This window comes from Macrobrachium nipponense, chromosome 8, assembly GCF_015104395.2.
Source record: "Macrobrachium nipponense isolate FS-2020 chromosome 8, ASM1510439v2, whole genome shotgun sequence".
Classification (NCBI taxonomy): domain Eukaryota; kingdom Metazoa; phylum Arthropoda; class Malacostraca; order Decapoda; family Palaemonidae; genus Macrobrachium; species Macrobrachium nipponense.
The window spans coordinates 113,740,876-113,756,998 of NC_087203.1; the positions used below are offsets into that span (position 1 = coordinate 113,740,876).

General features: G+C 35.8%; 1 protein-coding gene across 7 annotated transcripts in view; it reads left to right on the forward strand.

Moving 5' to 3' along the window:
- LOC135222961 (homeotic protein ultrabithorax-like) overlaps positions 1 to 15,671 on the forward strand; it is a 1,489,261-nt gene extending 1,473,590 nt beyond the window's left edge. For all 7 annotated transcript variants that reach the window (XM_064261431.1, XM_064261430.1, XM_064261438.1 and 4 more), the window contains one exon: positions 13,423 to 15,671. In XM_064261431.1, the coding sequence (XP_064117501.1) occupies positions 13,423 to 13,673 (251 nt within the window). In that variant the 3' untranslated portion in view covers positions 13,674 to 15,671. The remainder of the gene's footprint in view (positions 1 to 13,422) is intronic.
- The last annotated feature ends 452 nt before the right edge of the window (positions 15,672 to 16,123 follow it).

Here is a 16,123-nt window from a genome sequence, read left to right on the forward strand (position 1 = left end):
CACTTACCCCTCCCTCACTGCCCCCTCCTACTCTTACCTCCCTCCCCCTCTCCCTCTCTGGTCCCCCTCTCCGTGTGAGCGTCTGGCATGCGGGTACGCCTAGCGGGGAAAAAGATCTTGTGAACATTTTCATGTTAATAAAAGCCCCTCAGTAATGGATTTCTTTGTGGTGCCAATCATACGCGAAGATGACGAATTGTACCACTCCTAAAATCGGCGATCGTGGACCGGTACAAATGGTCCACCCGGCATCAACTAATGGACTTCATCTATTTGAAAAAGTGTGGGGAGCCCAACCAAGGGAAGAGAAGAAAAAAAAAATTTAAGAAAAAAAAAACACATAAGACTCAAACACATACATATATACTTCTCTTGATCATATTATTTATTTTAAGAGATATAAGACGGAGATACGGTTTCTTAAGTCGATGGTCTTGCAAGAGTTAAAACGTCAGTCCTTCCTTACTTACCCTTGCTTTACTTATAATATTTGTTTTTATTTTATTTATTTATTTTTTTCTTTTGCAAATAATTCCTTTTAAATCAAGTTTTTCCTTTTGGCATCTTGAGGTAAATACCGTCACATGTACGCTTATATATAACTCTTACACGTCTATACATATATACGTGAACGCAAAGACATTGCTGTAAGATACATTTTGTTATTTATTGTGTAACTTATGTGGTGTATTATGAATATGTAAGATATATATATATATATATATATATATATAATTATATATATCATATATATATATATATATATATGTATTATTAGTATATATATTCTAAGATATATAGATATAATATATAATATAATAATATATACATACACATACATACACTCGTATACAGAACCATTCAATGTTTTCTCCCCGTTCGTATCACCACGGTATAAATGTAGAAGTATATACAGTGTTTACCTAAAGACGAACTATCATGACCTGAGCCTTTAAATGCGGGGATGTCTCTCTCTCCTCTTGACCCTACTTGGAAACCTTTTGTCTACGTCGACTTTTTTTTTTTTTCTCTCTCTCTCTCTCTTTCTCTCTCTTTAGCTGCATGTACGGTTTTGTTTTCAGCAAAATGCATTAACTTTTACGGCGCACGATAAACCCCGAGATTAGAGGTCACGGCTCTGATATGATTATAATCCAGTAGGCATACTGCTTGTCCCGTCTCTCTCTCTCTCTCTCTCTCTCTCTCTCTCTCTCTCTGTGTGTGTGTGTCACTACATTAATAACTAATGTTTATTCGATTTCGCTAACCGGATTTCTCTCTCTCTCTCTCTCTCTCTCTCTCTCTCTCTCTCTCTCTCTCTCTCTCTCTCTACGTTTCATGCAGTAATAATTTATGTTCATTCCATTTAACTAGCATTTTTTCATAGCATCTCTCTCTCTCTCTCTCTCTCTCATATGTGGTAATAATTTGTATTATGTTTATTTCAATAACAGCAATTCATTATAGTTCTCTCTCTCTCTCTCTCTCTCTCTCTCATGTAGTAATAATTTATATTCTGTTTATTTCAATAACAGTAGTTCGTTATAGTTCTCTCTCTCCCTCTCTCATTGTACGTTTCATGCAGTAATAATGTATGCTCATTGTATTTCACTAACCGTATTTCATCATAGTTATTTTGCGTTTCGTGTTTCTGTCTCATGTTGTGTCATCGAATTACTGAACAGCCACTGCTCATCAATTTTAAAAGAAATTTTTATATATATTTTTATTGGATTACCTTTAAAGCACATCTTACATTAACAACTTTTTTGTTCTTGCTGCTATTATCTTGATTTTTGTTTATCTTCTGGTCTACCGATGCTACTTTGATTGAATTTATTCAGTTTCGCAAATATCGAAGCGGTACGGTAATTGGTTTTGTACCCTTTTTGAAGTAACAATAACAACAATAACAATAATAATGATAATAATAATAATAATAATCAAAAGTGATGGAATCCTAAGGAGGCAGGATGCAACCCGGAACCCCACACTATAAAACCACCCTGTCGAATAGGATGACTGTGACAGAGAGAAAAAAAACCTATGCAAATCTCATTGCTGAATGAATCAGATGTTTTATCCAGTATTGCAAAACATTCCACAGTTAATAATACATTTCCTGGGAGGATTTTAATTTATTAAATGTACCGATGACGTTAATACATGAGCCGTACAGAAATGTATTGTCTTCGCCATACGTAGAACGCATTCCAAGTTAAGAAACTAAAACCTCCATGTACGCATTCCACATAATTTAGCTAAATAGGCAGTTACTTATTTATTGTGAGCCCATTCGATAGAAAATATTAAAGTGGCTTACTTGAAAATATAAAATGAATGTTCTTTACTACAGACATTCAAACAAAATGGCCCCATGACCTCCCATTAAAATAATTTTTGTTCGAGAGTGCGTATGACTGAACGTGTATGGAATATTCTTGGGCTAATCCACAGGTATTTGTATTTTATTTTATTTATGTTTCTTGGCAAAATGCCCCCCCCCCCCACCCCCCCCCCCCCTCCCCATGATCTCCATTAAAATTATTTTTTTGAGAGCGTACATGACTACAAGTATAAGGAAGAAATAATTTTTCTATTATATTTACTTTTCTTGCCAAAATGGCTTTGGCTAATGTTACACCACAGTTATTTATTTATTTATTTATTTATTTATTTGTTTATTTGTTGCCAAAATGACCCTTAATCCCCCACTAAAATCATTCTCATTCTCGAGCATAATAATACATAACTGAAAGTACTACATGGACTATTCTTTGGTTACTGGTACACCAAAGTTATTTTCCTATTTTATTTTTTTATTTATGTTCTCTTGCCTCATCGATATATTACGTGCTCTCCTTGGCGAGTCATCGTATTTCCACTAATGTTCGGGTGATGTATTGCGGTCATATACTCTCGTACCGCACTTGAAAAATTCGATTTTTCATTAGTTTATTCTTACCTCCCCCAATTGCTCTCCCCGGTTAACGACGTACCATTACTTCAGAGAGAGAGATTTTTTTTTTTTTTTTTTTTTTTAGGTTAAAGATTATTATTTCTTCTTCATCATCTTCTTGACTTTCGTCACTGTGTCGAGTGAAACGTGTGATTAAGAAAGGATCTTTTTGAGGTGAATATTGAGAGAGAGAGAGAGAGAGAGAGAGAGAGAGAGAGAGAGAGAGAGAGAGAGAGAGAGAGAATGAATATTGCAAAAGAAACCCCTAGAAGGAATCTCCCGAATTCGCCATTTGTTGAACCTTCCGAGGAAGAATTACGGCTATATTTGTGGCCATGCCTCGTCAGGGGAAAAGTTGCTCCCTGTGATTGCTTCGGGGTTGCAACGAATTGCTTGGTGAATAACGCCCGAGAAATATCATAGACGGGTCAGAGCTACGCCTTGCAATATCTGACAGGTTATATCTCCAGGCTGCAAAGATGGAAACGTAGCGTGGACTTCGTGACTTTTCCCATTTTATTTGAACATGTAAAATTGGAATGGAAGATCATGCGTTGCTAGTGATTATAACTCTCTCTCTCTCTCTCTCTCTCTCTCTCTCTCATTAATACTTGTCAGAAATGATTTCCATGCCAGTTCAAAAATGCTAGTTTTCGATATGTATCAAAGTGAATCCCGTTTGTTGGAAAAAATCCTTTTTACAAATCTCTCTCTCTCTCTCTTCTCTCTTCTCTCTCTCTCGTCTCTCTCTCTCTCTCTCTCTCTCTCTTCAAAGTTCTCTCCTTCTCTCTCCTCTCTTCTCTCAAAGCACAGCCCCCTTGACCCCTCCCCAGGCACACCCCCCACACCCTTTTTTGACATCATGGAAGTGATGTTTAAAAAAAAAAAATACTGAGGATATTTAAAACACCTCCACATAACAAAAAAGCATCGAAAATCAACACTCGATCAAACGGCGCCAGTCTTTGTGGTTTTAAATAGCCATATGAATAACCATTTTCAGTAACCATATAAATAAACCTTAACCCCCTTACCCGTCCCGGAAGGAAGCGACGTTATTGAATGGGTTCCATGAAAAGCAACTGAATTAAGCAGCCCAACATATGAAGCCAGGGGCTGGACTCCCCTTTTTTAAAAGGGGGGTGGGGACTTTCTCGTATGTTTGCTTAACAAGCTGTCAGTGAAGTACGTATTAGTAATATTTTTGACTAGAATAGCCTTGAGCTGAAAATAAAAAGTATTATTATTATTATTATTATTATTATTATTATTATTATTATTATAATTGCAATATTTCAAGGTGATATTATTATGACTTAGAAAGCTAATAATACCTAGGTAGCGGGAATTAAATAAATATTAGTTGAATTAATATATATGTGTGTGTGTACATCGTAAGAATTGTATAATTGATGTACGAATTTAGTTTTCCCAGTAACTGAAATCAGCTTTGACAATCAGTCGTGTTGACAGTGACCTGTGTATTAAATTCCGCAAGCCAGAATAAACGTATTTTAAACTTCTGTAACTAAGAAAACTAGCATCTTAAAATCTTAGGAATGGGCAAGAAAATTAGATTCACTGTTTATCGTTAGTTTCGGCAAAATCGCAAGAAATGATGTAGGACAATTGACACAGATTTTACCTGTTTAGTCCGTCTTTCTATCAACGAGTTAAATTTTCTATTAACTCACGAGTTAAATTTTCTATTAACACCTAAGTCAAATTGTCTATAAACTCCCGAGTAAAATTTTCAATTAACTCATGAGCCAAATTTTCTATTAACTCCCGAGTCAAATTTTCTATTAACTCATGAGCCAAATTTTCTATTAACTCCCGAGTCAAATTTTCTATTAATTCTCGAGTCAAGTTTTCAATTAATTCCTGAGTCAAATTTCCTATCAACTCCCGAGTCAAATTTTCTATTAACTCCTAAGTCAGACTTTCTATTAACTCCTAGGTCAAACTTTCTATTAACTCCTAGGTCAAACTTTCTATTAACTCCTAGGTCAAACTTTCTATTAACTCCTGAAAATAAGTCATGTCTCTTTACCTTACGTGAGTTCCTTGCTGAATTTATTTTCAAAGGCCTTTTATAAGTGGGTATAACCTCACAATATCTCTATGCATTTCATTCTTTTCATAAATTCTGTCATCAATAAAGTAACTATGCTCTGGAATGACGCAAATTCGCTAAAATAAAAGCAGTAACATCTTCGTAGAGTCAAGATAAAAATGTTCACTGAACGAAAGGAAACTCAATTATAGTTAATTCTACAACTGTGTCAGTAAGTGAAATGAACTGGTATAATTATCGTGTACGTGAGGATTACAGCCATAAATAAATTGATATAGGACGTAGATTCCCAAACTTCAAATGTTACGAATTATATTAACTACCAGTATATAACTGAATAAATAAGTCTGACAGTCAAATTATACCTACAGTTGGTTTGAAGGATGCATGAAATGACGCTAAACATCCATTCATATAAACTAAAAAAAATTCCAGCAGCATTATTACTATAGATATCATTATGAAAACAAAACATTTGTGAGCCATTAAGCCTTTTTTTAGTTTTCTGAAAGAAGACTATTTTGCCGGTTTTGTCTGTCCGCACCTTTATCTGTCCGCTTTCAGATCCTCAAAACTACTGAGGATAGAGGGCTGCAAATTGGTATATAGGTCAAACACCCTCCACATATCAAACATACCAATTTGCAGCCCCCTAGCCTCAGTAGTTTTTGAGAGATCTGAGGGCTAACAGAAAAAGTGCGGACGGACAGACAGATTGCCATCTCCACAGGTTCACATAATTAACAAATACATAAAATATTCTCGTCGCAAACGCGAGGGCTTTAATGTTATTATATGATTCAGAATTACTAAATATTAGTATAACTTAGCTTTATACCGTCCTGATAATGGAAGAATTACTTTGATTTAAAACTATTGCAAAAGATACACCATCGTCCAAAATCATACATTTGCATCAGTCACTACACGAAATTGATGCACACACACATCTACACTTAATTAATACACACACAAACATGCAGAGAAACACCTTCGTTCATTCTTCTGACAACTTAGAGAACATTCCCTACCATATCTAAACTAAATTACCCAATGGACCAACAAGCATAAATTACTCCTCTCAACCAGATCCCGCACCAAATAATCAGAATATAAGCAAACTTCATTTTAAGGGTCATCAATTATTCTCACTTTTTTTTTCAACTGCCTTTTCACCACCCGTCCAAAATCGGGCTTTTGTCACCGAGACCGATTTTTGACGAATACTTCCCCAATACTTTTCCCTCTTCATTCCAGAATATATCCATTTTACCAATAATCCCCAGATTTCTATAAATTTCACCTTCCTGGTCGATTATATACTACCCTGCAACAATGCTGCCCCTCCTGATTTATTACACCTCATTAGTCATGATCCTTTCCCTACCCCTACCCTACCCCCGCCCCCCACCTTGTAATTGTATCCCTTATGATTTTTGAGTTCTGTAATCCACCGTAGCCATCGAAGAGCATTCCTGACTCCAGCAGTTTTATTTGAACTCAATGGATGAATTTTCTTTCATTATTCGAACGGGAACCTTGAGCATTTATCATTTATTGTTTATATATCTTAGGGATCTAATTTATATTATATGTATCTGTATATATACACATACACTCCTATAATTATACGTATATATATGTGTAATACATACAAAAATATTAAACAGGGCGAAGGTTCCTAAACCCCCCAAAAAACATAATGAATACAGGCGAAGCACGCCAACCAGTCAAGGAAGCCATATTTATACCGTTTTATAGCTGTTTATGTTTCGTTATAAATAAGTAAATGTTATATATTTTAATATTTGTTACCTAATTTTACATTTGCTAATTAGGTACTATTACCTTCGCAGCTTGATATAATGAGGCCTGCTAGCTGGCTTGGAAACGGAAACATTGTTATAATGGAATAAATACAACTTCCTTCACTTGTTGGTGTACATATATAAATATATATATATTATATATATATATATATATATATATATATATATATATATTATATATATATATATATATATATATATATATATATGTATATATATGCATTCGTACAATATTTTACCACGAATATGAGGTCAAGTTTGGTGATAAAACAAGAATATATGTATAATCAACCAAGAATTCATTTTATTATTCTATAATAATAATCACTGACGCTTTCATCCTCCAACTGCTGAATTGAGGATGGACCCCCATGCAGAAACTCTCTCTCTCTATCTATCCTCTATCTATCTTCTCTCTCTCTCCTCTCTCTCTCTCTCTCGTCTCTCTCTCTCTCTCACTTTACACTTTGGCACTTTTTCCATTCTGTAAAAAATGTTCTTCTCCATTAAATACATCTCACTTCACATGTACCATGATCATGTCAAATTTCTCAATATCTTCAACATTTCTCTTTCGTTCACATTCAGTTTTCATACACTTTGCATATAAGGCGAGTTTGCTTCATAAACTATTAGCACACTTTAGTTCTGGCGTCCATAAAAACTTCTGTTCGCCTGCATTTTTTTTTATTTGTTATTTTTTGTTGTATGATTCTCATTACCTCATTTGCTTCACCTGTTCTATGACTCACCTCGTCTTGCATCCTACCGCCATCTGTTCCAATCGCTTCCAAATGCCTAAATAAATTGGCCACTTCTATTCTTCCCCGTCCATTGAATACACATTCATTGCTCCATCTTCCTGACCTCCTTTCGCCCTAAAAATCTTACGAGAATAATTTTTCTTTATACCGTTTTAACCTGTTAATTCTCTCATTTCTGACACAAGGGTGAAACCTGTTTGCTTGTGCGCTTGCCGCATTGCATTCCCACCTTATGTACACAGACCTGCCTCTCCGAGGAAGACTGCAAAAGTTTAGGTAAAACCTGCTGATGGTCTCTTGCGCTCTAAAGGAAATCCTTACCAAAAGATAAAATGATTCTCGTAAATGATTTAGTGCACCAGTGATGCCTAGGGAACCCCACCTCCCCCCCTTCTCTCTCTCATGAGAGATTATGTTCTGAGTATCCCCAAAGGCCTCCTATAAGGTGAGGATTCCGTAATGGAATTCTGAAGAGCCACAGGCAACCCTGCAACTTATGGCCAAATGATTCTGGAATTCTGGAGACAGGCAACCCTGCACCAAATGGTCAAATGATTCTGACAGGAAAAAGCATTACTCTAAACAGCTATTCTAAATCCTCATGGATGCTTACGTATTTTGACTCTCAAATGAATTATTATAATCTTTTGTGCAGCTGGCATTCGTTACTTGAAGCACAAAGATGAAAGGCAAACTGTGCAATGAAAAAATCCAAATGTGTTGACACCTCACGTTAAGTCATGCAAATTCTTAAAAGTAATGTAACAGCTATTGGTGTCCGTGAAAGTACTTATCCTTATATAGGGATCAATAACTGCGTAGACAGTGATGTCTCCGGATTAAATCCCTTATTATTTAAACTCATCTTACATTGAAGAGAAAGTCGTCCTAATTTTTAGACCAATTTATCCCCACACTAGACATAAAACCAAATCGAAATTACCATTATTGATTCCGCTGTTCTTCACAAATAAAAAAAAAATAAATAAAAAACTGAGCTTACACACAATTATTCAGTTATATACCTTCGTATATCATCATCTGAAAATACTTCTGTCATTCTAATATCTTTTAATCTTTCTTCGTTTTATTTCCTCCGTTGCTCTCACGAGATTCATTTTATCATTGATAAGTTCATATATAACTTTCATCCAGTTTTGGATGCGTTTATTTATTTATGAAGAAACTACAGTTAATCTTGTTGTTGTCATTCAGGTACTCTGATTTTCATAATATGTCATTTTTCCATGTCGCTGTTCACCATTCTTATTTCAGCAGATTAACAACTTTGTTACGGTTAATTCATTGTTTTATTAATGCATTGTTTATTATTTTTTCTTATTCATTTACTCAAACTCATTATGTTCTGTATGTTAATGGAAGAGGTCTCATGTCCATGTCTTTGTTCTTCTCATCAATCGTGGCAGCTTATTTTTTATAGACATTTAATGCTTTAGACAGCTTGTCTTTCAGTGACCTTGGGTAACTTAAAAAACCACAAATTCCAATCTTGGTTCTCCACATACTTTTGCTTGCAGTCTCTTGAGGCTTCACGCCTTCTGATGCAGTCAGGCAAACTTAGTTAAAGCTCATTATTCCTACTTTTGTTCTTTACGATAACTTTTTTTTTCAATATCAAGGTCATTTTTTCCGCTCTGATTGATGAAATGTGTTGCTTGGCAGTGGTCTTTGGTTGATTTTTGTTTTGTTTTTGTTTTTACCGCACCAGTTTGGAGGATTTTTTTCATGAAGAGGGTGTTTTATGTTGTATGCACTTCGGAGGAGTTTGTAGGCTGTTTTGAGTTCTTTTTTATCACGTATACATTCTTCTCTTCTATTTATTTCAACCATTCATTACTATATTGTGTTCTAATTACTGCTCATTCTATTCTAACTAAATCAGTGGTTCCCAAACTTTTTCTGGTCGTTACCCACTCTTCATACAGGATAGTTCTTGGCCATAAACCACAGCCCACACCTCTACGCATAACCCATTGTATGTATAAAACCCATGGTTTTAAACATACTTATCCTCAGATTATGGCCGCCTGCATTCTCCTACATGCCCCACCTCCAGCTCGGGAACCACTGAATTAAAGGCTGTGCGTTTCAGGTTGACGAGTTTGGTTGCGATAATATGCAGTATCCAGGAATTAATGCAGACATCCTAAAGGCAACTTATTTGGCCAAATTTCCATAATTACTAGAGGTGTGATTACGATTTTTTTTTTCTTTTGCACTGATTTCTCTCCAAATGTCAGTAACTTCTAAAACGCGGACATTGTATTTCATTATTTCTCATGATTCTTTCCGTAGAGTTTTCCTTAATTTCTCGAGTAACTTACGAAAGAAATCTCTCTTCTGTTGTACAGGGTATCTCCTTTCTTTTTCCCATGCCTTAACAACGAGGTCGTAAAAGCTGGCCTTATGTTGTGATACCAACAGAATACTGAAATAATTAAACTTCCTTGTACCTGTGACCTTGTCTGAATTAAACTTCCTTGTACCTGTGACCTTGTCTGAGATTGGTACTTTATATAGACCTGAACTACCTGTAACGGGTTCCTAGTACAGTGTTCGTTGAATTACTGCTCTACAAACAGTCGCTACTCGTACACGCATTAATTCTAGATAGCAATATATTAATTTTAACTTTGTAGATGTTTTTGTCCTTAACATACTTCGCCTTTATTAAAGGCATACTGAACTAACTTCACAGCATTCTGTATTACCTTTTTAGGAGAACCTGTAATTTTTTTATTTTTAAATTCCAACGTATGTGCAACGCAGTCACAATACATGATGTTTCGTAAGGTTACATTATCATTTTCATTTGTATTAACTATCTAGTTTACCGTCTATCTTGATTCTGAGAATAGTTGCCACAATACACATCACATTTCACATGCACACTGTATTACAAAAATTCAACACACTGCTATGGCTAAAGAACCCCGCCACGCCCACGTAATTACACATACAATATATTATCAGCAGTGCGTCCATACCTTTAACTACACTGAATTACCACTAACAAGGCACTCTTGTATTTTCCTTCTAAGCAAACTTGTATAACCTACTGAAGCAAAAGACGCGTACTAAGGTGACATAGGCACTGGAATCTTTAGTGAACGAAAAACGATGTGCTTGAATTAAAACTGATTTAAACGTGGTCTTTGAAGAATCAGTACTGAATAATGAAAAAACTATTACGCTGAGGAGAAAACTTAAGGTTACATTTATTAAGCCAATGGTTGTGTTGCTAGTTCGATTTGCTTGTCTGTCTTGTTATTTTTTATACAACAAAACTAGTGAACGCATCTTAATGAAATATGGGTTAAAATATTCATTTGGTGACCTCGACATGATTAACTTTTAAGGAGAAACTGGAATGAAAGTTTAGCCAATTTGACCTCGTCCTTAAAATGTGAAAGGTCAAATCACAGGACAGGTCATAATTTTTATATGAGATTACAATATTTATATAATGTATAATTGTACTTCTCTGAGCTATAAAAACATCAGAGTTCATTCCTTTACTAATGCGTGCTCTTCATATGGGAATGTCGTCATTATTATTATTATTATTATTATTATTATTATTATTATTATTATTATTATTATTTTATTATTATTATTATTATCTTATTATTATTATTTATTAATTATTATTAATTATTATTAATTTATTATTTTATTATTATTGTTAATTAAAGTAATAATTAATAATTAATTATTATTATTAGATTATATAATGATAATAATAAATAATAATATCATCATCTTGACACTAAATCACGTTTACGTACCTTACAGTATGCTATTCAAGAAGAAAAAGCTACTACACAGCAGTTTTAAGAATTGTCTCTGTCTTTTTATGAAGACTGCTCATTTAATTGTCACGACATTAAAATGGATATGTGCCGGATTAGTTGCAAAAAGGGGGAATGTTTTCGCGCGTGCAGTGATCCATGAGGGAGCATGCAATGAGTTTTACGAGTAAACTCATGCGTAAGAATGAAACGGTAGAATGTGAGAATAGAAATAGGACGGAATATATATATACAATTTGAGCAGAAGGCCTTCAGAGCGCTGGGACCTATGATGAAACGAAAATGGAGAGTAAGAGGTTACACAAAGGTGTAACGGGAGAGAAACTTCGCAGTTGCTTTATGAAACAATGGTTAGAAGAGGGTGGAATGTAAGGTGGAAGAAGGAATATGGATGGAGGTACTGTAAAAGGAATGGAAAGGGGTAGCAGCTAGGGGCCAAACGGACGCTGCAAAGACCCTTCCTTAAGTTATGCCTACAGTTCACCGAGCCTGAGGTGCAGTGAGGCACTACACTTGGTTTGGGTGAGGGGGGGGGGGGGGGGGGGGGGGGGGGGGGTGGGGGGGTGCGCAAAATGTAAAGTAATGTGTTGTGTAGCGAATCAGTGGGTGCGTTCTCAGACGGTTTCTATAAGTAGAAGGGTGTAATATCTGTAGTGACGGTGGCCGCGAGTTCGATTCTCGGACATTCTATCGAGGTGTTAGAGATGTGTATTTCTGGTGATAGAAGTTCACTCTTGACGTGGTTCGGAAGTCACGTAAAGCCGTTGGTCCCGTTGCTGAATAACCACTGGTTCCATGCAACGTGAAAAACACCATACAAACAATATCTACAGTGAATATCTCTCATAGTTTCATTCCTTGTCATGCACTCATAGACTGTATGGTAGCTGCTATTACCTCACTGTGACATTCAGCTAATGGATTTGTTTTATCCCGCTATTTATTATTATTATTATTATTATTATTATTATTATTATTATTATTATTATTATTAAGAACATGAACCCTATGCATTTGGCACGAGCCTACAGGGGCCACTGACTTGAAATTCAAGCTTCCAAAGAATGTGGTATCAATTTGAAAGAAGATACAGAAAACAGTAGGGAATACAGAAAGAAGAGATCAGCTATTAGAAAGGAAAAAAAGTAATTAGAAAAAAAAGATCAGCTATTAGAAGGGAAAGAAATTAATTAGCAAAAAGAAATCAGCTATTAGAAGGGAAAAAAATAATTAGCAAAAAGAGATCAGCTATTAGAAGGGAAAAAATTAATTAGCAAAAAGAGATCAGCTATTAGAAAGGGAAAAAATTAATTAGCGAATTAAGAAATTAAACGTAAATAATTATCATATTCAACATTCAACGAGATATGGAGATAAGGAGCCTTCGTAGTCGACTTGAGTATTTTTTTCAGCTTGGCAGATATGGACACAGTGCACGTTATTAATTGGGATAATGTACGATTTTTTGCCTTACAGGTTTCATGCAAGAGGAGCGGTATGCTTGACTCCCAAGGAAAACGAGATGCAAATGCAGATATATTTTTAAAATATATTCTTAAAGTAAATCTTAAAATTTGGGTTTCTCTCCAGCAGGAAATTTCAATACAGCAATATTAACGACTTTTCTCTATCTTTTCAGTAATATTTGTAAATTTAAGGTAATTTTTGAGTAGGAGACTTTAATTCAGCAATATTAACGTTTAATTTTTTTCTCTCTTCAGAAAGTTAAAATTTTTTTTTTCAATTTAAGTTTTTTTGAGGCAAGAGACCTTTTCTCTCTTCAAAAAATGTTTAAATTTTTTTTTTCTTTAAGTTTTTATGAGGCAAGAGACCTTCACTTGTTTCTCTCTTCAGATTACTTTTAATTTTTTATTATTTTTTTTATTTTTTTTCGACGCAAGTGCCTTACGTACAAAACAGTAATATTAACCTCCAATGTTTTCTCTCTCTGTCTTTGCAGAGAGGAAACGAGGACGACAAACCTACACTCGCTACCAGACCCTCGAACTGGAGAAGGAGTTCCACTTCAACCGATACCTGACGAGGCGGCGGAGAATAGAGATCGCCCACGCCCTGTGTCTCACGGAGCGTCAGATCAAAATCTGGTTCCAGAACCGCCGTATGAAGTGGAAGAAGGAGAACAAGAGCAAAGTGGAGAACGGAAACCCCCTCTCATCAGAGACCCCCACCCCCACATCCCCCACACAGTGACCTATGTGCTGTGGCTCGGTTGCCAAATATTGACCTAAGGGTATGCAAAAGTGCCAGTGAAGAGTGTGTGACCCTTTTTATATACTGGATAATTAAGTGCTATTTTACATAGTTTACGCGTAATGTGCTCCATTTGTACAGTGTATCTCCAATGATTGGCAAAAAAAGAAAAAAAAGAAAAAATAGTTTTTTTTGGATATACCAGTGACTTAAAAAGTTTTTTTTTTTGGATATACCAGTGACTACAATATGTAAGCTATGAGGTGACGTCTCTCTCTCTCCTAAGGCGCCAGGAAGCAAAAGTTTAAAAATTATACGAATGAAAATTGAAAAAAAAGGGAAATAATATAATAATAATAATAAAAGTGCATTCATCTGTGTTGAGTTTGGTGTTCATGCCGGGATTTAATAGCCTACGACGTCGAGTGCCAGTAACGAAAGGGGCTCCGGGAGCCGGGTCAAGCAGTGACGTGGTATATATATATATATATATATATACTCTCTCTCGATCTGTCTTCTGTTTTCAACTTTTTGTAAATCATAAGAGCCTTATTTTGCAGTGACCTGTGTTCGTTTCTGTTCATCACTTTATATCACTTTATGATAATATAAAATCATTTTACACGGAAGATGATAACCTCCTCCTTCATCCAACGACAATATTGTGCAGTCAGCAGGAAAGACTATATATATATACAAATCATTCCATGACCCAGAGGAGTTTAATAACAGCCAGTAATTATTATGATTATCATCATTATTCTGTTTGTATCTCCCTCCCTACCATGTCAGGCGTCAGTCCCCTCGCTAGCCAGTACCAATATATAAAAAAAAACAAAAAAAAATTAAAAAGAAGCAGAAAAATTCACGTAGGAGAGTCTCTAGCTGTTAAAAGATAAACTCATGTGTCTCCTACTCTCTGGTTTGTATAAAATATAAGTAAGAGGAAGAAGTTTCGATACAAAATTGATGTTTCCCGCTAGTAACAACCCAGTATATAAGATGATATATGCTAGATTGTAGTGGAGGTGAAACTTGATTAGGTGTTATTGACTACTAAGTACTACTATACTACTAGTATACCACACAGAGGTTTTAAGTAATGGTAATAAGAAACAAAAATAAAAAAAAAAAGTGTGATCCGCAGAGATGGTCCCCCTCCGAGGTGATTCACTCATTGCATAGACTGACACCTTCTATAGAATGGTCTCCGTAGGCAGGTGGCTAAGAATCTACAAGGGTGTGTGTGTGTGTACACTGTACTGTACTGTACAGTCGTTCTTGTGGTCTGATGATCTGCTGTACACTATCAATGGTGGCATTACTGTATTTTCTCCCCCCAACCCACCCAATTTTTATTTCTTTTTTATATATAATAATATATACCTGTATAAAGATAGGTGCATATAGTAGCATCCTTCCCGCCTATCGTGAGGGGCCAGTTTATAGAAGGGGTCTCTCTTACTTAACGAGGTGGTCATTTTGCGGAAGGAATAGTCAGCTGTATGGGCAAATCCTGAAACCAGTCCATATCACAAAGTATCCACATATTGTGCTCAATGATATTTCATAATTTTTTCCGTTCTTCTTTTGTTCTTTTGGGTACGTCAAAACGATTGTTGTCTTTTTTTTTTTTTTTTTTTTCTTAAGTGTTGCGTCTCTGCTTCGCGCGCTCTATACATACCACTGTTGCCCATATAATGCTATTCTGCCGACTGTGTGATGCTTGTGACGGACGGGTAAATAAAGATAAAAAAAGAGACTCACCTATGGAAGGCATTGTTGTGATATATATATATATTTCACGAGTCCTCGACGCCGCTGAATCGACCGTTTTATGGTACAAGGTTATTCGCTATAGGGACAGTTTTACTGATAAACTATCTTAACTCACTCATTTTGTACAAGGATTTGATGAGTAATCCAGTCATGCTTGAAGTATCCGTATTTATAACTCTTCATGGTCATCTAACCCCCCTCCCCTCCCCCCCCCACCACCACCCCTTCCCATTATGACTCACCGATCTTACTCACTCACTCACTCACTCAGCCTCGCTCACATCGCTCCTCTCACAGATTGACTCATCATCCACTTCCATCCAAGACATCTTTCGACACAAAGAGTATACTTTTGGAAACCGTACCTTCCAAAGCTGAGTCTTCATAATTTATATAGTTAGAATGTAGCGTGAGCCAAGTCTGACGACTGACGGTGGTGTCCCTCTCATTTCATTGTGGTTCAGGTGTTTTTACGAGGCGTATTTTCGTTTCTTGCACACGGAAGAGTCTCTGGAAGGCCGAACTCTTTTTGATGGTATGTGACATTGACATCTGAAAGAAATGAAAAAAAGTTCAATGTAAATAAGTAACAACAAAAATTGATACGACTTACTTTTCTTACACATAAAAAAGGGGGGATGTTGTATTCAAGGCCACCCCATGAATTCATT